Source organism: Mixophyes fleayi, chromosome 9 (assembly GCF_038048845.1).
Source record: "Mixophyes fleayi isolate aMixFle1 chromosome 9, aMixFle1.hap1, whole genome shotgun sequence".
NCBI lineage: Eukaryota > Metazoa > Chordata > Amphibia > Anura > Limnodynastidae > Mixophyes > Mixophyes fleayi.
In genome coordinates this window covers 88,714,801-88,736,899 of record NC_134410.1, presented here as the reverse complement: position 1 = coordinate 88,736,899, position 22,099 = coordinate 88,714,801, and the positions used below count along the sequence as shown (strand labels likewise).

General features: G+C 40.9%; 2 protein-coding genes across 3 annotated transcripts in view; one reads left to right on the top strand and one right to left on the bottom strand.

Annotated features, from left to right (window-relative positions):
* LOC142100820 (adenosine deaminase domain-containing protein 2-like) overlaps positions 1-22,099 on the bottom strand; it is a 1,209,653-nt gene that overhangs the window by 864,500 nt on the left and 323,054 nt on the right. The gene's annotated exons all lie outside the window — the stretch shown is intronic.
* ARL13A (ARF like GTPase 13A) overlaps positions 1-22,099 on the top strand; it is a 384,981-nt gene that overhangs the window by 50,849 nt on the left and 312,033 nt on the right. For both annotated transcript variants that reach the window (XM_075184636.1, XM_075184635.1), the window contains exon 2: positions 15,336-15,404. In XM_075184636.1, coding sequence (XP_075040737.1) covers positions 15,336-15,404 — 69 coding nt within the window. The remainder of the gene's footprint in view (positions 1-15,335; positions 15,405-22,099) is intronic.

Here is a 22,099-nt window from a genome sequence, read left to right as displayed (position 1 = left end):
CTGGTGACTATGTGAACAAAGCTGGATGACCTGATAATGTAGTGAAAGGACTGGTGCAGATGGTGATTACAGTAGCAGAGTAAAGCAAACAGGAACTGGATTGCTGTAGCCGGACTGGAAACAGAATGCAGTTACCGGAATGCTGGAAGTTGATTTCTGTAACACGACTCGAGCTCGAATGCTGGAAGTGGATTGTTTGAACCGAAATGCTAGAACCAGAATGCTGGAAGTGGATTGATTGAACAGGAATGCTGGAAGTGGATCGCTCTATCCAGAATGCTGGAACCGGATCAATGTAATCAGACTGGAGCCGGAATGCAAACTGCACTGTCTGAGCTGGATTAATAGCAAGACTGCAGACTGCTGGGACCAGGTTGGCATCTGAAATACAACATTGAACTGGCAACTGGTAAGGGCTCCAGGAAGTATTTTTATACTGACAGTTGTTTCCTGATTGGAGACTGTAGTCACATGGGCTAAATCAGCACTCTGTGTTGCTGTGATAATTCAGGTGACTAAGTCCAAGATGACATGTCCCATTAATTGGGTTTGGAGGGAAACCTGTAATGGAGGCTGTTATCACCTGATAGGAATTTTGTGACTGAATCCAAAATGTCCACACCCATACTCTGATTTTGAAGGGATCTCTGGAGTGGAGACAGACTGGACAGCATCTTACAGAGAAGTCTGAAACCAGCAGAGCCTGAGGACCACAGGGACAACTTGGCAAGGCAACGAAGACATATCACTTAAACCTAGGATCATGCATGGTTGCCAAAATATAATTATCCAATTTCAAGATGCTGCAAACCCTTGGGTCTTGGCGAAGTAAATAAAGAACTTGATCTACAAGGCGAACATACTTATAAGAATCGGTAAGTTGTATCTCCTCCTTCAGCTACTTTTCCAGTAGTTTGATTAGGGGTATGACTTAACTCAGGCTGACAGTGTCTGAACTCACTTTATTTGTTATAATTTAAAATGGTTTCAGTAGCCTGGTATAAATCGGATCCCCCCCTCTCTCTATCTCGTGGCTTGATGTGTAGGTCTTGATGGGCGTTTGCTGTTCCTGTAATCACTGAAGCATATAAAGTGTGGACTTCCACCTTGATACTACCTTTTGTTTCAGTTAGTGGTATGGCAGATGATATTTTGTTTGCAACTGCTGCAATGTTCTTCATGCAGCCGCTGAATATTGAAAATGCCCAGAAATTTTATGGGCCATGGACAGCATCTCCTGTTCCGAACTCTTGTTTTTACAGAAACTCTGCACCACCAAGTTTATTGTAATGCACACACAATATTCTCTCCATTATCGACAATGAGGAATCCTGAGGAGAGACTTAGCAGGGTGAGCCATCTTGCTATGGCATTCCTATTTTTTTTTCCATAAGATTGACACAGGTATGTTTCTTCCTGAAACCAGCAAAACAAAGTGTAGATTGTCTGTGAATGAACAGGCACTGAATGCAAGAAATACTATGCTGAAATGATGAGGAGGATGATGATGATGGTAAAGCTACCTGTGCTGCTGCTGTGTACACAACCCAGGGAGCTGTCACGGTCATGTGGTCTGTTTGACCAGTGCCACTTGTTCACATATCCATAGTTAAATGGACAGTCGGTACAAAAACATTTTTTAGGGACTGAAATACTTTTTGTTTAATGTCCTGGTGCAGCTGAGGAATTGCTGCTCGGGAGAAATGGAATCGAGATAAAATTTGGTAGAGTGGACACTTGACCTCAACTAAGCTGCTAAAACCTGGTGCACTGATGGTTCAAATTGGATGCATAACTAATGCTAACATAGCTGTCATGGCTTTAGTGATCCACTGTGCAACAGTATGTGGACTGTCATACTTGGTTCCTCTTGCAAATGCTTGCTTTACAGATAAAACAGGTCTGCAAAACAAAATATTTGGACAGCAGTTTTGGTTTAGTTGACTGATTCTTACGTTTTTTGGTGCGCTGAATCCAAAAAATGACAGCCGTTTTGTCCTGGGACGTCAGGTTTTCGAACAAACGGGTGGTCATCGTTTAAAAAAATCTCTTATCGCAAAAATATTTAATTTACATGAAAAATATTAACTCATTTGCACAGGTGACAAAATTAACACCACACTCAAGTAGATTGCTTGTGAAATCGTCTTTTTTAAACTCTAAACTTCTTTTTGAGCTTTTCCTCTTGTAGGTGGCTTCCGGAAGATCCCTGTACAATATCCAGCAGTAGGCAGCCATCCTCGTAACACTCCATTTCCCTTGATACCTTCTTTCCATTTCTTTTATATCTTGATGGAAATATTCTCCCTGCTCTTCACTCACTGCTCCCAAATTTTCAGGAAAATAGTCAAGGTGTGAGTTGAGAAAATGGATTTTTAAGCTCATGGAGCAACCAAGCTTGTGGAACGCTTTCAACATTTTTTCCACCACTTCCCTGTAATTTGGGTCCTTTTGGTTTCCCAAAAAGTTTTTTTATGACCACAGTAAAGGCAACCCATGATTCTTTTTGAGATGGATCTTTGAACTGATGAAGTCTTTGTCGGATATGAGTTTTCTAATATCCGGGCCAACAAAAACCCCACTCTTTCAGTTTTGCCTCCGTTAAACCTGGAATCTTGGATCCCAACTATTTGAAGCATTCGCTATCTTTGGGAAGTGCCTTAACAAATTGCTTCATTAATCCTAATTTTATATGGAGTGGTGGTAATAAAACCTTCTCAGGGGGTACCAATGTATCTCTGAGAACATTCTTTTCACCAACAACTAGACTTCTTGGTGTCCAATTTTTTTGCTTCCAGTGATTTTGTCGGTCTCTACTGTCCCATAAACATAGAAAACAAGGGTATTTGGTGTACCCAGCCTGTTGTTCCAGCAGTATACACAATACTTTTAAATCCCCACATACCAACCAGTTTTGGTTTCTGCAGTTTCTGCTGCTTTTTCACCATGAACTCTCCACATATGAAACAGAAAATGTCAGGCGAATTTACACACTTTCTTGGAGGCATTGCACTAATTTTGAACCACACAGACAATAGCAGGATGACAACTGAAATGAAATACAAGATTGTGGAGGAATCAGAGAACAAGTTAATGCATGAAAGAACATGTCCAGGCAGGCCCTAGCAAGCACATTCAACAATGCAGTGATCACCATCAGGACCAATAAACATGTATTTTCATGTTTTTGGGAGCACTGGCAGTGAAAATAAATCTGTTTTTCCATGTTCAGTTTTTTTTCCCCAAGTATGATGAATTTGAAATTTAGCGATTTCCAGCTACCTGTTTTACCAAGGCACATTACTATTGTGAAAAAACCTGACGTCCTAGGAAAAAACGGTGGTCATTTTTTAATTCAGCGCACCAAAAAACATAAGAATCAGATAAAATTATGAAAACAGCTTTTTGGTTGCATACCTGTGTAATTGTTGTGTAAAATTATGTTTACTCTTCTTGGTACCCTTCTGTATAGAAGAATCACCTCCAGCAGAAGCAGCACCTGTATCGCACAAGGAGGTCTCTGGGAAATCATGGATTGTCATTTTGAATTTGAAAAATGGATGCTGGAATGCGCACTAATAATGAAGAGGGTGATGATGTTGTTGATGGTGAAGATAAAATGAGGTGTCTATTCTTTTGGATGCTAGCTGATGCTGGGCTGTTTGTTACTATACACAATTTTCCATCTTTTAAAAAACTACTTGAATGAACTTGCTGCAAATTATGTAACAGGGAGGAGGTGCCTAGATAAATAACATCCCTGTGACAGGATGGACCGCCTATGCCACCTTGTCTGTTGTTACTGGGAACCGGCTGGGCTTACTTTGACAACCGAGTCGAGCATGCTCGGTACTCTCCCGCCCATTCGGAATCTAAATCGAGGCAAAACGTCATTGTGACGTATTCGTATTTCTGAGCTCGGTTCTCGCGAGATTTGAAAAGCAGAAATACCAGCCTCCACAGCAATCCATCGCCATTTGACCGAGGGAGAGAGCAGGGTTAGGTCACAGGCTATATCAGCGCAGGGACAGAGCAATAATTGGACACTTGATAGTTTCTATTCTATACAATTCTAATCTTAATACCAATTGTTACAGCAGTAAGAGGAGGATAGAGGAGGGTTTTTTTTTTTTCCAATTTCTGGCACTCCAAGTGCTTTTGGGGTGTCCCTTATTCCCCATTCTTTTGCAGTAATTTTTCTGGCTGTCAAAAGTCATATTTGTCAGCAGTATAAAAAAAAAATATTTAGCACTCCAAGTGCTTTTGAGGTGCCCCATATTCCCCAGTGTTTCTGTAATTTTTCTGGCTGTCAAAAGTCATATTTGTCAGCAGTAGGTACAAAAATATTTTGCACTCCAAGTGCTTTTGGAGTGTCCCATATTCCCCAGTGGTTTAATGTAATTTTTCTGGCTGTCAAAAGTCATATTTGTCAGCAGTATAAAAAATTTTTTTAGCGCTCCAAGTGCTTTTGGGGTGTCCCATATTCCCCAGTGTTTTACTGTAATTTTTCTGCCTGTCAAAAGTCATGTTTGTCAGCAGTATCTAAAACAATTTTTAGCACTACAGGTGCTTCTGGGGTGTACCATATTCCCCAGTATTTTACAGTAATTTTTCTGGCTATCAAAAGTCATATTTGTCAGCAGTATCTAAACAATTTTCAGCACTACAAGTGCTTTTGGGGTGTCCCATATTCCCCAGTGTGAAACACTAATTTTTCTGGCTGTCAAAAGTCATATTTGTCAGCAGTATCTAAAAAAATATTTAGCACTACAAGTGCTTTTGGGGTGTCCCATATTCCCCAGTGTTTTACAGTAATTTTTTCTGGCTGTCAAAACTTATATTTGTCAGCAGTATCTAAAAAAAATATTTAGCACTACAAGTACTTTTGGGGTGCCCCATATTCCCCTATGTGAAGCACTAATTTTTCTGGCTGTCAAAAGTCATATTTGTCAGCAGTATCTAAAACAATATTTAGAACTACAAGTGCTTTGGCCTCATTAAAATGGATTCAAAGCAGTCCACATATGAGCAGAATCAGCAACCAGGTTCTGTGACAAGTCCTGATGGTAGTGTTCCCAGTACGTCATCTAGGAAAGGCGATGTCAAACTACATAGTCTTTTGAAATCAGGCAAGAAAACACACACCAAAATTTTTTTTACTGTGTTGAAGCAAAAAAGAAGTGTAACGAGGAAAAGTTAACTGCCGATAAAAAAAAAATTGCCAACATGCCATTCTACACACGCAGTGGCAAAGAGAGAATGAGCCTTTGCCTTTCTCTATTAGTGGCAGATCCAAAAATGTTACAGAGCCTTCTTCTTGTACGGTCACTTGTGATCAAGCAAGTTCAAATAATTTGGAGTCTACACGTGGTGCACAACTACTGTTATGCGTCAAAGCCGAGCTGCAAGATAACAGTAAGACATTAGAGGATAATGTATGCTCTGAATCAGAAATGACACCAATCCCTGTGGAGAGTCCATCCAACAGTGGGATGTCTAATTGTGAGCATTCTGTTAGTGTACCCATAAAGAGGTGCCCTTTCAGCAGTTCTGCTGATGTGTGCCTGAACAGCTTGAGTGTAGCTGGTGATACACAAATTGAGGATGCCACTTTGGAAATAGAATAGGATGAGGAAGAGATTTGTGTAGGCGACGAGGGCGCTAACGAGGATGTTGATGAGAATGAGGTTGTTTGTGTAAGTCTTGCACCAGTTGCAGCAGTTCTGGCACGTGACAAGAAAAAGGCCATTGTCATGCCTGGCCATAAAACAAAAAAATCCACTTCTTATGTGTGGAATTATTTCTACCCCAATCCAGACAACAATTGTATAGCCATTTGTAATGTAAGGAACATACACACAACATTTTTCCCCCAGCACACTGCTATAGCCAGCAACAGATCTGCCATTTCTACTGTAGATAAAAATGCAAAAGTCTTTGTTGCACACATTTGCAAATGTATGTTTAAGCCATCCGCCACGCCAAGGCGCTTTTGCATATAGGATGGTCCTACTCTAAACAATGAGAGTCCCTATATTTGGGCCATACATATGTGTTTTTAAATTGAGAGCTAACTTACCAAAGAGGTACCCCAGAAGCCTCCAAAGAGCAATCCAATGTCAGCACTCCCCCTCAGCTACTGACACCAACATGCCTCTCAGACAAATACAAAAGTGGAAGCTGCTCAAATCAATTTATAGGCCATAACAGGTGCTGAAAGGGTGGGGTTATCCTGCAAGGAACATACACACAACATTTTTCCCCAGCACACTGCTATAGCCAGCAACAGATCTGCCATTTCTACTGTAGATAAAAATGCAAAAGTCTTTGTTGCACACATTTGCAAATGTATGTTTAAGCCATCCTGCCACGCCAAGGCGCTTTTGCATATAGGATGGTCCTACTCTAAACAATGAGAGTCCCTATATTTGGGCCATACATATGTGTTTTTAAATTGAGAGCTAACTTACCAAAGAGGTACCCCAGAAGCCTCCAAATAGCAATCCAATGTCAGCACTCCCCCTCAGCTACTGACACCAACATGCCTCTCAGACAAATACAAAAGTGGAAGCTGCTCAAATCAATTTATAGGCCATAACAGGTGCTGAAAGGGTGGGGTTATCCTGCAAGGAACATACACACAACATTTTTCCCCCAGCACACTGCTATAGCCAGCAACAGATCTGCCATTTCTACTGTAGATAAAAATGCAAAAGTCTTTGTTGCACACATTTGCAAATGTATGTTTAAGCCATCCTGCCACGCCAAGGCGCTTTTGCATATAGGATGGTCCTACTCTAAACAATGAGAGTCCCTATATTTGGGCCATACATATGTGTTTTTAAATTGAGAGCTAACTTACCAAAGAGGTACCCCAGAAGCCTCCAAATAGCAATCCAATGTCAGCACTCCCCCTCAGCTACTGACACCAACATGCCTCTCAGACAAATACAAAAGTGGAAGCTGCTCAAATCAATTTATAGGCCATAACAGGTGCTGAAAGGGTGGGGTTATCCTGCAAGGAACATACACACAACATTTTTCCCCCAGCACACTGCTATAGCCAGCAACAGATCTGCCATTTCTACTGTAGATAAAAATGCAAAAGTCTTTGTTGCACACATTTGCAAATGTATGTTTAAGCCATCCTGCCACGCCAAGGCGCTTTTGCATATAGGATGGTCCTACTCTAAACAATAAGAGTCCCTATATTTGGGCCATACATATGTGTTTTTAAATTGAGAGCTAACTTATCAAAGAGGTACCCCAGAAGCCTCCAAATAGCAATCCAATGTCAGCACTCCCCCTCAGCTACTGACACCAACATGCCTCTCAGACAAATACAAAAGTGGAAGCTGCTCAAATCAATTTATAGGCCATAACAGGTGCTGAAAGGGTGGGGTTATCCTGCAAGGAACATACACACAACATTTTTCCCCCAGCACACTGCTATAGCCAGCAACAGATCTGCCATTTCTACTGTAGATAAAAATGCAAAAGTCTTTGTTGCACACATTTGCAAATGTATGTTTAAGCCATCCTGCCACGCCAAGGCGCTTTTGCATATAGGATGGTCCTACTCTAAACAATGAGAGTCCCTATATTTGGGCCATACATATGTCAGCACCTGTTATGGCCTATAAATTGATTTGAGCAGCTTCCACTTTTGTATTTGTCTGAGAGGCATGTTGGTGTCAGTAGCTGAGGGGGAGTGCTGACATTGGATTGCTATTTGGAGGCTTCTGGGGTACCTCTTTGGTAAGTTAGCTCTCAATTTAAAAACACATATGTATGGCCCAAATATAGGGACTCTCATTGTTTAGAGTAGGACCATCCTATATGCAAAAGTGCCTTGGCGTGGCAGGATGGCTTAAACATACATTTGCAAATGTGTGCAACAAAGACTTTTGCATTTTTATCTACAGTAGAAATGGCAGATCTGTTGCTGGCTATAGCAGTGTGCTGGGGGAAAAATGTTGTGTGTATGTTCCTTGCAGGATAACCCCACCCTTTCAGCACCTGTTATGGCCTATAAATTGATTTGAGCAGCTTCCACTTTTGTATTTGTCTGAGAGGCATGTTGGTGTCAGTAGCTGAGGGGGAGTGCTGACATTGGATTGCTATTTGGAGGCTTCTGGGGTACCTCTTTGGTAAGTTAGCTCTCAATTTAAAAACACATATGTATGGCCCAAATATAGGGACTCTCATTGTTTAGAGTAGGACCATCCTATATGCAAAAGCGCCTTGGCGTGGCAGGATGGCTTAAACATACATTTGCAAATGTGTGCAACAAAGACTTTTGCATTTTTATCTACAGTAGAAATGGCAGATCTGTTGCTGGCTATAGCAGTGTGCTGGGGGAAAAATGTTGTGTGTATGTTCCTTGCAGGATAACCCCACCCTTTCAGCACCTGTTATGGCCTATAAATTGATTTGAGCAGCTTCCACTTTTGTATTTGTCTGAGAGGCATGTTGGTGTCAGTAGCTGAGGGGGAGTGCTGACATTGGATTGCTATTTGGAGGCTTCTGGGGTACCTCTTTGGTAAGTTAGCTCTCAATTTAAAAACACATATGTATGACCCAAATATAGGGACTCTCATTGTTTAGAGTAGGGCCATCCTATATGCAAAAGCGCCTTGGCGTGGCAGGATGGCTTAAACATACATTTGCAAATGTGTGCAACAAAGACTTTTGCATTTTTATCTACAGTAGAAATGGCAGATCTGTTGCTGGCTATAGCAGTGTGCTGGGGGAAAAATGTTGTGTGTATGTTCCTTGCAGGATAACCCCACCCTTTCAGCACCTGTTATGGCCTATAAATTGATTTGAGCAGCTTCCACTTTTGTATTTGTCTGAGAGGCATGTTGGTGTCAGTAGCTGAGGGGGAGTGCTGACATTGGATTGCTATTTGGAGGCTTCTGGGGTACCTCTTTGGTAAGTTAGCTCTCAATTTAAAAACACATATGTATGGCCCAAATATAGGGACTCTCATTGTTTAGAGTAGGACCATCCTATATGCAAAAGCGCCTTGGCGTGGCAGGATGGCTTAAACATACATTTGCAAATGTGTGCAACAAAGACTTTTGCATTTTTATCTACAGTAGAAATGGCAGATCTGTTGCTGGCTATAGCAGTGTGCTGGGGAAAAATGTTGTGTGTATGTTCCTTGCAGGATAACCCCACCCTTTCAGCACCTGTTATGGCCTATAAATTGATTTGAGCAGCTTCCACTTTTGTATTTGTCTGAGAGGCATGTTGGTGTCAGTAGCTGAGGGGGAGTGCTGACATTGGATTGCTATTTGGAGGCTTCTGGGGTACCTCTTTGGTAAGTTAGCTCTCAATTTAAAAACACATATGTATGGCCCAAATATAGGGACTCTCATTGTTTAGAGTAGGACCATCCTATATGCAAAAGCGCCTTGGCGTGACAGGATGGCTTAAACATACATTTGCAAATGTGTGCAACAAAGACTTTTGCATTTTTATCTACAGTAGAAATGGCAGATCTGTTGCTGGCTATAGCAGTGTGCTGGGGGAAAAATGTTGTGTGTATGTTCCTTGCAGGATAACCCCACCCTTTCAGCACCTGTTATGGCCTATAAATTGATTTGAGCAGCTTCCACTTTTGCATTTGTAATGTATGTCAAGCCACAGTCAGTTGAGGGAGGGACCTTAACCATCTTGGAACCTCGTCTATGTTACGCCATTTGACGAGAGTTCATGGCAAAGTGTTGGGAAAAGCTGAAAGTTCTTCCAAAAAAATTACAAGCACTCCATCATCAGCTAGGACCCTCCGGTCACCGACATCCCGACGGCTACAAAATACACCCACCACACCATCCTCATCAATATCCTCAGTAGTGCTCAGAGTTAGCCCTGCATCCCACTTATTAAGGCTGGATGACTCCTGCACTATTATTGATTCCTCTGAAGAAAGCGTTAGTCCCACTGCTGCTGCTGTTGCTACTGCTGGGGGTGAATCATCAGCCCAGAGGAAGGTCAGGAAAAAGAGCAGTCCTACATTTCAACAATTAACTGTGAAACAATCATTTGCTAGGGGAAGCAAATCACCAGCAGTCACCCAGTCGCCAAGCGAATCACAGACGCCATGGCTGCCATTTTAGTGTTAGATCTGCGTCCAATATCCACAATAAACGCAGCTGGTTTTTCACAGTTAATTGAGGTTTTGTGTCCGCGTTACAGAATTCCATCGCGACACCATATTTCCCGTAAAGCTGTTCCACAACTATACCAAAAAAGTGTGTACAAATGTAGAGATTTTGCTGAAAAATGCCATTCTGCCCACTGTCCACTTAACCACAGATATGTGGACAAGTGGAAGTGGTCAAACCAAAGACTATATGACTGTGACAGCCCACTGGGTTGATCATTCACCTTCACCAGCAGGAACAGCAGCAGCATGTACACCACTACGTAGCATTTGTCACAGGCAGACCACTCTTTGTATCACCAGCTTCACTAACAGGCATACAGCTGACAATTTGTTACGCAAACTGAGAGATGTGTTTGATACATGGCTTATACCACTTGGACTCTCCCCAGGATATGTCATTTCTGATAACGCCAACAATATAGTGTGAGCATTACAGCTGGGTGATTTCCATCACATTCCCTGTTTTGCTCACACCATCAACTTGGTGGTGCAGAGCTTCCTATGAAATAACCGTGAGGTGCAGGAGATGCTTTCGATGGCTCATAAGATTTCAGGCCATTTCAGGCATTCTGCTAAAGCATGTAGGAAATTTCAGCAGCTCCAAGAGCAGTTTAACTTGCCCTGCCACCAACTTAAGCAAGAGGTGGTAACTAGGTGAAATTCCACCTTGTACATGCTTCAGAGGATGGAGGAACAGCGCAAAGCCATCCAAGCGTATTGCACAAGCCATGACATTGGGAAAGGAGGGGGGATGTATTTCACTCTTGCACAGTGGGGACTCCTTTCAGTGCTGTGCAAGGTGCTGAAACCATTTGAAGTTGTGACGTGTGAAGTGAGTGCAGATGCTGCTAGCTTGAGTCAAGTCATTCCTTTAATTAGACTATTTGAAAAGCAGCTTGAGAAACTGAAGGAGGAGATGAAAGCAAGCAATTCCGCAAAGTATGTTGGCCTTGTAGATCAAGTACTTAATTTGCTTCACAATGATCCTCGAGTTATTAAGATCTTGAACTCGGATCAGTACGTTTTGGCCACTGGTTTAATACCTACATTGAGTCTTTGCTTCAAAATGAACGAGATGTGAACTTTTGCAAGGAGCTATTGCTCAGCAAGTTGTCTGCTGAACTGGGCCTTGGCTTGCCGATGTGTCCTCCTTCAGTTTCTCAAGCAGCTGCTGCTCGTAAAAAATAGAATTTTCAAAAAAGAAGCAGGTAAGACGCATAAGACCAGAACAGTTTAACATTTGATATAACAAGCACAACCGGGCGCTAATTAGACCTAAAAAATGTATACCAGCAGCTCTATATGGGCTCCAGACCCATAAAGGTAGTATTACATAAACATAAACAATAATAAAACACTCAGTATTTAATCACAAAAATATGCACAATAACATACACAGTGGTTATGGCCATAAACACCCCCACAGGGCATAGAAATAAAAATATAAAATATTCAGTATAAGAATATAAAAAAAAACAACAAATGTTCCTTGTGCAGGATAGGTCAGTTGAAATTCAAGCGCTGGAGATAAATAACAATCTCAAAGCAATTGTATCTCCTCTACGATATTATCGTGATATAGTGCTTAAACGGTACAGAATGTTACTACAGATGCACTAAACTGCGTATATGTCGAGATAGCAACAACCTCATCAGAGAGGCACGATTCCTTATGTGTTGTATCAGCTGCAGTGAACCCAATTAGGATGTATCGGTAAATACAACCAAATGTGCAGCTAAAGGTTGTCAGAGTTTCATGCAAATGGAATTCCTCTCTATAGTGTATAGGTGTAATCAGCTTTGATGAGTATAAACAAGCACAACTGAGCGTGCAATTGGAAGCTGTACTGTAGGAAACAGTCCGCATAAAGTCAGATCCTATCCAATGTTGAGCACAGCTACATGTGCTGTACGGGTTGGGAATAACAATCTAACATCCTATGGACACTGCGTATAATATGCACAGTACCTTGTAACATGTTTCTCCATGAGTAGAGGTACCTTGCGGTTGATTCTGGATTAGATTAATTTCCAACCTTCGTAGTCAGCATGTAGCTGGTAGTCCTTGTACTCGCAGATAGTTCTGCTAAATTGCTAAATCTTTCTCCACATATGCGCTATGAATGATAGAACCCCGGGGTTATCCTGTGCCAAAGTTGAAAAGCATAAAATCTCCCAAAAATATGGAATAAGAACTGCTTGATGCGTTTCGCGGCGGATGCCGTTTCATCAGAAGCATGTTCCTAGTGTCCTCACGCTTCAGTATTTAACCCATAGAACCATAAATCATCCAATTAGCAGCTTGCTTCTAAAGTGGTCATCTGACCTTACAGATTTAATTCATTAAGCATGTTTATGGTGATTCAGAAATACGTGAGGGCATCAATACATAAAAAAATATACATAAGGTCTCTGTTCGTGAAAAACATTCATGATCCATATCGTATGTACCACAGATTATAACAAGCGGAATATATACAATATCCGCAGTTCAGTAAATACTATTCCGTAGAATTCCCATAGTCGACTCAATATCCCCACAATAGTCAATAATGACATTAAAGACAGACCGAGCTATCAACAGAGTATACAGGTAGATACTCCAACTACCATAGAATTGGATAGTTTTAAATCTTATACTTCAAATAAAAAATACAATATTAATATTATAATAAAAACATTTTTTATATGTTTTATTCAAGATGCTAAACGCTAGACCGTCTATAGCGGTCTCCCATACCATTAGAGACCCAGGTAAGCCATGCTTAGCTTTTCTCATAAAGCTATCTAGTAGCCGTATGGACAAGGACAGAAACAATCAAATCATGCATATAGCCCAAATATAAATGTAGCATCTTCACTCATGTTCATATTATAAGAATAAGTGAATAAGATAAATTGAAATGATGTGACATCTTCAAAAATTGTTAAGTTCTATACAGTCATTTAAACCACATGGTGACAGAGTTTTGAACCTAAAAATCCAGTAGGCTTTTCTTCTGCATAATAAGTTGAATCTATCCCCTCCCCTATTTGTAATGTCAATCTGTTCAATGGCTCTAACTAACATGCCTATCAAGCTATTTCTCTGATACGAATTCACATGTGCCGACAGGGTATGGGTTTTTACATTTTTCAATATGTTTCGGCGATGTTCTAAGAACCGCACCCCTAAAGATCTTATGGTGCGGCCGACATATTGCATGCCACATTTACAACTAATCATATAGATCACATATGTTGACTGACAATCTAGGGTCTTTTCAATTGGAAAACTTACGCCTGATGTACAGGATGTAAATTCTGTGGCTCTATGGTCAGCATAGTTGCACGAAATACATCTTAGTTTGCCACATCTATAGTATCCCTTGTCTCTGCTGAGCCATCTCTTTGTACCGTTTAAGCACTATATCATGATAATATCGTAGAGGAGATACAATTGCTTTGAGATTGTTATTTATCTCCAGTGCTTAAATTTCAACTGACCTATCCTGCACAATGAACATTTGTTGTTTTTTTTATATTCTTATACTGAATATTTTATATTTGTATATCTATGCCCTGTGGGGGTGTTTATGGCCATAACCACTATGTATGTTATTGTGCATATTTAAGTTTAACATCTGTGCTGGTTTGAAGGATTTTTCAAAAAAATGTGTGACCTTGCCCATAACTCCATCCAATATGAGTATTAACATGCAAAGGATGGTGGAGGATTATTTTCAAGAGGTAATTGATATAGAAATGTCAGACAGTCCTTTCCTTACTGGGAAGAAAAGCAGGCAATTTGGAAACCCATGTACAAACTTGCTTTGCAACACTTAAGCTGCCCACCCTCCAGTGTGTACTCTGAACGAGTGTTCAGCACAGCAGGGAACTTAGTCAGTGATCGCCATAGAAGGTTACTTCCCAAAAATGTTGAGAAAATGATGTTTATAAAAATGAACTACATCTTCCACGAGGAAGGCCTTTACCATCTAAGACATCCAAGCACTAACTGTTCTCTAATGGCGGATTCAAGCGGCGATGAATTGATAGTCTGTGATGATGATGTACACACTGATGAGGGTGAGGATGAAGCTGAAGATGATGATGATAACATCTTTTTAAAACTTTTTATTTAAGTGTAGGGTGTAATCTACCCCCAAAGAGGAAAGGGACTTGGGGCATTGAAAGGCTGCTGTTTGGGCAATTTCTCCTTGAGGATAGAGTGTCATAGATAGAGTGACTCCAAACTGGCTTTGTCCATTTCTCTTAATATTGTACAGTCTATAATGGCTGAATTTTTGGGTATTTTATCAAGTGGAGGGGGGCCTAGAGAGACAGAAACCAAACTGGCTTTCTCCATTTCAATTAATATTGTACAGTCTATAACGGCTGAATTTTTTTGTATTTTCTACAAGTGGAGGGGGGACTAGAGAGACAGAAACCAAACTGGCTTTCTCCATTTCAAATAATATTGTACAGTCTATAACGGCTGATTTTTTTTGTATTTTCTACAAGTGGTGGGGGGCCTAGAGAGACAGAAACCAAACTGCCTTTGTCCATTTCTATTAATATTGTACAGTCTATAACGGCTGAATTTTTTGATATTTTAGACAAGTGGAGGGGGCCTATAGAGACAGAAACCAAACTGCCTTTGTCCATTTCTTTACATATTTAACTATAAGTGTAGGATGTAATATACATCCAAAGACGAGGGCTGCATTGCCAATATGCATAGATGGAGAGGAAGACAATCTGGTTTGTATGTAGAATTAATGAAGGTCTACCAGGTATTAAACTATTTTTTTGATAATTTATTAGCTTTACAACTACATTACTTATCCAAGAAACAGGTGGAGCACTAAATTTGGTTCTTTTATGAACAAAAACATTGATTTTTGAACAAAATAGCAAAATAAAACCAAACAAAACCAAAACCAAAACACGCAATGGCGGTCTGGCAAAACCAAAACCAAAACACGGCGGTTATCCAGATCCAAAACCAAAACCAAAACCAAAACACGGGGGTCAGTGAGCATCTCTAGTTTTTATGAACTAATAGCATAGAAGACTGTTTTGGTTCTGCAAAGCTTTTAAACTGCTGTAAACTGGCCTCCAGTTACTGTTTCATAGTTGTGATTAAAAATATTGACACAAAATGTCTTTCTCTTACCAGACACCTGACAATGTTCCACCTGTTTTCCCACTGCTGGCGCTGGGTCCAGATAAAGCAAGAACCAATCAAGTAAGGCTGGCACAGAGAAAACTTAACATTTGTTAAATGAGAACTATAATCATGATATGTTTATTAGAAGATGAGCTGTTAATTCTGATTATTAGATTGCAACCTTTAAATTTAGTTTTTTTACCTACTGGATTTTATTAGCATGATTAAAACAAGCTGGAACAAACTGTTATGTAAATCTTAGATCTTAAATTTCATGATAAAGTTGGTGGAGATAGGAAATTATGTATTCTATGTGATCATATAAAGACAAAAAGGATGTGTACCAAGTGGCTTTTTACAATGTCCTGCAGTCATGCTGTAGTTTTAAGGCTTGAAATGACATTATATTATTAACCTCTATTTTCTGTAGAGATGTGTGCTTTGCTACAGTTTTGGTTTCGATTTTGGATCTGGATAAAATAAAAAATTATGAAAAATAGGTAAAATAATGTTATTTTGAGCTGTTTTTGCTCCAATATTATTATTTATAGCATTAATATTAATTTTCAGTTCTTTTCTGTATATTTTCTAATGATCCCTTCAGCGGCCAATTTTCACCAATTTTGCCCAAAGTCTTCAGTGAGCTGGGTGACTAAAATTAGTGACAGAGCAGTGGCCCAAATACATGGCCCAAACAGAAGGCAGATTAATTAAAGATACACACCCTAGACTAGAGGATCTCACAGCCATGCAAATAAACACTTTACAAATCATAAGTACATTCATTAATTTTCCCAGGTGCAATTCGGGAAAGAAGAAACATGCATTATGTCTTTTAGAAATCAACTAGGCAAACATTTATTTAATTCATTTACCTTTGAGACTATGCAACTGTCACTCTTTGGCATTGAGCACTTAGGGGGGTATTCAATTGTTTCTTTTAACGCGCTAAAACAAAAAAAATGAGCGCTCTAAAAATATTACCGTTCATACGGTAATTACTCGCTAAATTTCATCTCGCAGCTCCCTGAGCAGCGAGCTGAAATTCAGTCCGCTGGCAGCGAGTAAGTACCGTATTAACTGTTTACGCGCGCAAAATTACCGTATAATATGAAGTTTTTTTCGAGCGCTCGTTTTTTTTTGTTTTAGCGCGTTAAAAGAAACAATTGAATACCCCCCTTACTATTTGATGCAGCTAAAATTATTTTTCACATAGAAAGAAAAAAAATATGTTGGACAAAAAAAGATAACTCTGACAAAGGAATTCATGGCTCCAAAAATCAGCATTACTTCCCCGGTGAAGAAACTACATTTATTGAATAACAAGGTGACTTGTGGAATGAGAGCCTACATTCTTACAGGTTGTAATCTTTGTTGACAACATCATAGACAATGCTCAGTCTGCAGACAATGCTCAGTCTGCAAAACCTGATCTGTAGAGACAGATGATCCAGGACTGCAAAAACCAATTGGAGTTCCAGATAAAATGCTTCCAAATCTTACAGGAGTGTGATATAGATGAAGTCATAATCAGAGAGTATAATGTTTTAAAAGTCACTCTAAGACAGGATCCACTCACTACATTTTTAAAGACTGAAGCTGTGGATGCATAAATCCAATTAGTAATGACATATGAAACACTGCATTTTCTCAATTGTTTAATTGCTTCACAGAGAAGCCAAGAAAGAACAAGGGGATTATTTTTGTGATACTTCTCTACTCTCTGATCTACTTCATAATAAAAAAAGAACATAACAGAGCATCCATCATAGACACATATGCTCCAGAAACATGCAGCGTTCATTAAATGACTATGCACAATAGTAGAGATTTAGTAGAGATTTAGAGAAGTAGATAGATACCCAATTGTAATGTGTAATGTAAATTGATGGTGCGATATAAATAAATTTAGATGATGTTCAACGAAGGTGGAGTGTACCAATAATAAAAAACTTCAAAGTCTATGCATACAATAAATTTGTAATGTAACAGAACATCTATCATAGACACCTATGCTACAGAAACAGGCAGCGATCATTGGCTGGACAGTGGTACAATTAATATATTAGACATTGATAAAACTAAATAGACAAAGGCTGCCGGCACCTCCATCTGTTTATTTACTATGTACTTATCGTTGGGTAGAGTATACATTGGGAGCCAAAAGTAGAGTTTTCAAACACCTTGTTTTATTATAAGTACTTTTTATGGTATGAATAAGGTAGATTTGGCTGAATAGAAAGTATGTGCCGTAATGCAGCCCTTGTGAATCAAACAAGAGGACTCGTCACTCGTATATATTTATAAGTATATAAATATCATGTATAAAATATGTCATGTATAAAATATGTCATGAATATGGAATGTATATAAATATGGAATGTATAAATAATACATATATGTTATATTAGTGAAGTGTAAAATATATTTTATTAGTGAAGTGTAAAAATTATGTACACCAGACAGTTCAGATTGGGCAATAGTTGGCCTTCCCAGTGTATGTATAACTCATATTGATGCAGATTTGGTTGCCAAACATCTGTCTTGACAAGACAATACAATTGAATTTAAGAAAAATGACATTGTTCTTGGGACCACGCTCCTAGGTGTGATACATACAAGTGTTCAACAGCTACAGGATTGACATAATATGATTGATGGCCAGCAGACTAGATAAGCTTATAAAGTCGACAATATAATGCCACTGGCAGTGTTATTAGGACAATAATTGAAATGTAGACTGTATTTATTAGGTTACAAAACTAAAAGAGAAAAAGGGGAAAATGATCATATGAGGCACTCAAAATGGACAAACTAAATAATGGTAATAATGTCTCCCTAATTTAAAAGGAGATAAATATAGCCTCTCTATATTTAGAAGATCTCAAGGATATTATAAGAGGGGGTTATGCTATTTAGCTGAAGGTTACTTTATGTGTGATAATCTCTACTAAATATGGCAAGTGTTTAGGATAAATGAGATTATGAAAATTATCTCATTTAGAGCAGTGTCGCGGCTAGATAATTAATATTGTCTATTTTAACAGCATTTACTCTATATTCATGGGTGTGAACAACAATGCATTTTTTAAATATTTTGCTACTAGACAGTTTTTATTAATCTATTCAATAAAGATATATTTAACAGATTATATTCTATACCATTATTCAGTTTGTCCATTTTGAGTGCCTCATATAATCATTTTCCCCTTTTTCTCTTTTAGTTTTGTATCTTTAATAATACAATGATCTGGTGCATCCTCCCTTTATGAGTATATTTTCTGACTATATAAATTGAATAAACATACATATATTAAGCGGGAGGTGAATGGGCTACCTGGTGCGGTTTCTCCCTTTGTGTAAATATGTATTTATTAGGTTGACAACTCAAATTTGTACAGTAGTTTCCCTAAATATATCCCTGTCCCTATCCCTGTCCTTATCCCTAACCCTGTCAATAACTTTACCCCTATCCCTAGACCAGTGCCGTAACTAGACATTTCAGTGCCGTGGGCGAGACAGGGCACCGGCGCCCCCAATCGAAGTGGGAGTGACTTTTGCCAAGCGGGTGTGGCCAACCTAATGTGGGGGTGTGGCTAGCACTTTAATGAAGGAATTCTGCTACACATATTTGCAAATGCATGATATATATATCTATCAGAGCCGGATTTACACCTCATGGGGCCCTAGGCAAGATATTGGTTTGCCCCCCCCCCTTCACACACATAATAATACACACACACAGTGGCCCCTCACATACACATAATACACACACACACACACACACACACACACACACACACACACAGTGGCTCCTCACACACACATAATACAAACACACAGTGGCCCCTCACATACACATAATACACACACACAGTGGCCCCTCATACACACATAATACACACAAACAGTGGCCCCTTACACACACATAATACCAGGGGCAGATTGAGAACTTAAAGTGGCCCTGGAAAAATTCTGAAAGTGGTCTCATGTAGGCGGGACCAATAAATGGTAGGCGGGGCACATTGTAGGTGGAGTTAGCACTCCATTAGCTCGAACCACAGTGGTTTTTATACAAGGCAAATGCAATACGCTATGGTAAGCAGAGTCCTTCTATCTCCAGTTGACGGAGCTAACACACAAGTAGGCAAAGCATTGCACATGTAGGCGAAGCAAACACAAGTAGACAGAGTCAGCACACCAGTGGGTGGTGTATACAGATTAGTTATGTAAGTGGAGCAGCTTAATCCAGCAGCAGGGAGTTCCCAGTGTAATAATAGTTGGGTCTCCCACCGGATCAAAAAGTCTCCCTAACAATATAAATTAAAAAAAATAAAAAGTAAATCACACTGCTTCTGCATACCTGTATGCAAAACTGTAGCATGTCAAAACCATGCTGGTGTGTGCCTTAACCCCGAAGAAGAGGTTCCAACCTCCCAATGTCCTCCATTCCTCCCAATCCCCTCTTCTTGGGGTTAGGGATTTCAAAGATAAAAACCACATACTTTTAAATAAAACTGTGATTACTTATACACACAAGCATGAACAATTAAAACATTTTTCTTTTTCAAATTAAATTAAAATACTCCCATGGATGCATCATACATATTGAATTGCAAGGTTTATACTGTTCTGCATGATAATTTAGCCAGTATTAGTGATACAAATACAATATAAACAGCCTCCTAGTGACCGCCATACAAAATAATCAGCATCCTAGGGACTGCCATACAAAATGAACAGCATCCTAGGGACCGTCATACAATACAAAGAGCATCCTAGTGACTACCATACAATACAAAGAACATCCTAGTGACCATCATACAATACAGAAAGCATCCTAGTGACCGCCATACAATATAAACAGCATCCTACTGACCGCCATACAATACAAAAGTGAATTCTAGTGACTATCATACAATGCAAAGAGTATCCTAGCAAACTCCATGCAATAGAGAGAGCATTCTTGTGTCAGCCATACAATGCAGAGGGCATCTTGTGTCTGCAATACAGAGAGCATCTTAATGACACTATATAAAGTGCCCAGTGTGTCTGTCCCTGTATGAGTGCAGCCCTGTGTGTCTGCCCCTGTATGAATGTGGCCCAGTGTGTCTGCCCCTGTATGAGTGCGCTCTGTGGTCTGCCCCTGTATGAGTGCGCCCTGTGTGTCTGCCCCTGGATGAGTGCGGCCCTGTGTGTCTGGCCCTGAATGATTGCGGCCCTGTGTGTCTGCCCCTGGATGAGTGCGGCCAAGTGTGTCTGACCCTGGATGAGTACTGCCCTGTGTGTCTGCCCTGTATGAGTGCACCCTGTGTTTCTGCCCCTGGATGAGTGCCGCCCTGTGTGTCTGCCCCTGGATGAGTGCCGCCCTGTGTGTCTGCCCCTGGATGAGTGCCGCCCTGTGTGTCTGCATTGTATGAGTGCGGCCCTGTGTGTCTGCCCTGTATGAGTGCGCCCTGTGTGTCTGCCCCTGTATGAGTGCGCCATGTGTGTCTGCCCCTGTATGAGTGCGCACCCTGTGTGTCTGCCCCTGGATGAGTGCGGCCCTGTGTGTCTGCCCCTGTACCAGTGCGGCCCTGTGTTTCTGCCCCTGGATGAGTGCGCCCTGTGTGTCTGCCCCTGCATGAGTGCCGCCCTGTGTGTCTGCCCCTGGATGAGTGCGGCCCTGTGTGTCTGCCCTGTATGAGTGCGCCATGTGTGTCTGCCCCTGTATGAGTGCGCACCCTGTGTGTCTGCCCCTGGATGAGTGCGGCCCTGTGTGTCTGCCCCTGTACGAGTGCGGCCCTGTGTGTCTGCCCTGTATGAGTGCGGCCCTGTGTGTCTGCCCTGTATGAGTGCGGCCCTGTGTGTCTGCCCTGTATGAGTGCGCTCTGTGTGTCTGCCCTGTATGAGTGCGCTCTGTGTGTCTGCCCCTGTATGAGTGCGCCATGTGTGTCTGCCCCTGTATGAGTGCGCACCATGTGTGTCTGCCCCTGGATGAGTGCTGCCCTGTGTGTCTGCCCTGTATGAGTGCGCCCTGTGTGTCTGCCCCTGTATGAGTGCTGCCCTGTGTGTCTGCCCTGTAGGAGTGCGGCCCTGTGTGTCTGCCCTGTATGAGTGCGGCCCTGTGTGTCTGCCCTGTATGAGTGCGGCCTTGTGTGTCTGCCCCTATATGAGTGCGGCCCTTTGTGTCTTCCCCATTATGAGTGCGCCCTGTGTGTCTACCCTGTATGAGTGCGGCCCTGTGTGTCTGCCCCTATATGAGTGCGGCCCTTTGTGTCTTCCCCTATATGAGTGCGGCCTTTTGTGTCTTCCCCTATATGAGTGCGGCCCTGTGTGTCTGCCCCTTTATGAGTGCGCCCAATGTGTTTACTCACCAACTATATGTTGAAGTACAGGACTAACAATCATTTTATTCAGGTAGAGAGAGCATAAAAGTTTGTATCTGCAACAGTTTGTGTAGTGACAATATTGGGTTTTTTTTCTTCACTTATCAAGTGATTACTTAGTCTGACACTGGATATTCAGAGAGGAACTAGAGGTTTGTATATAATCTGCATTTATAGTGTACATATGGTGCTAGTGAATATGTGATTCTGAGTGTTAAAATACCTGCTATGTACTGCACATCTTCTTCATATGAGTCAGTCAGGAAGTCAGAGGAGCCGTCCTCCATTCATCCCACCCCCCTGCGCTATCCCATTGGATCTGCAACTGCGGTGATGTCATCACAGATGGACGCGTAGCTCTCTCCCAGTCAGCAATAGGATGTGATCCTTTGATCACCACCTAAC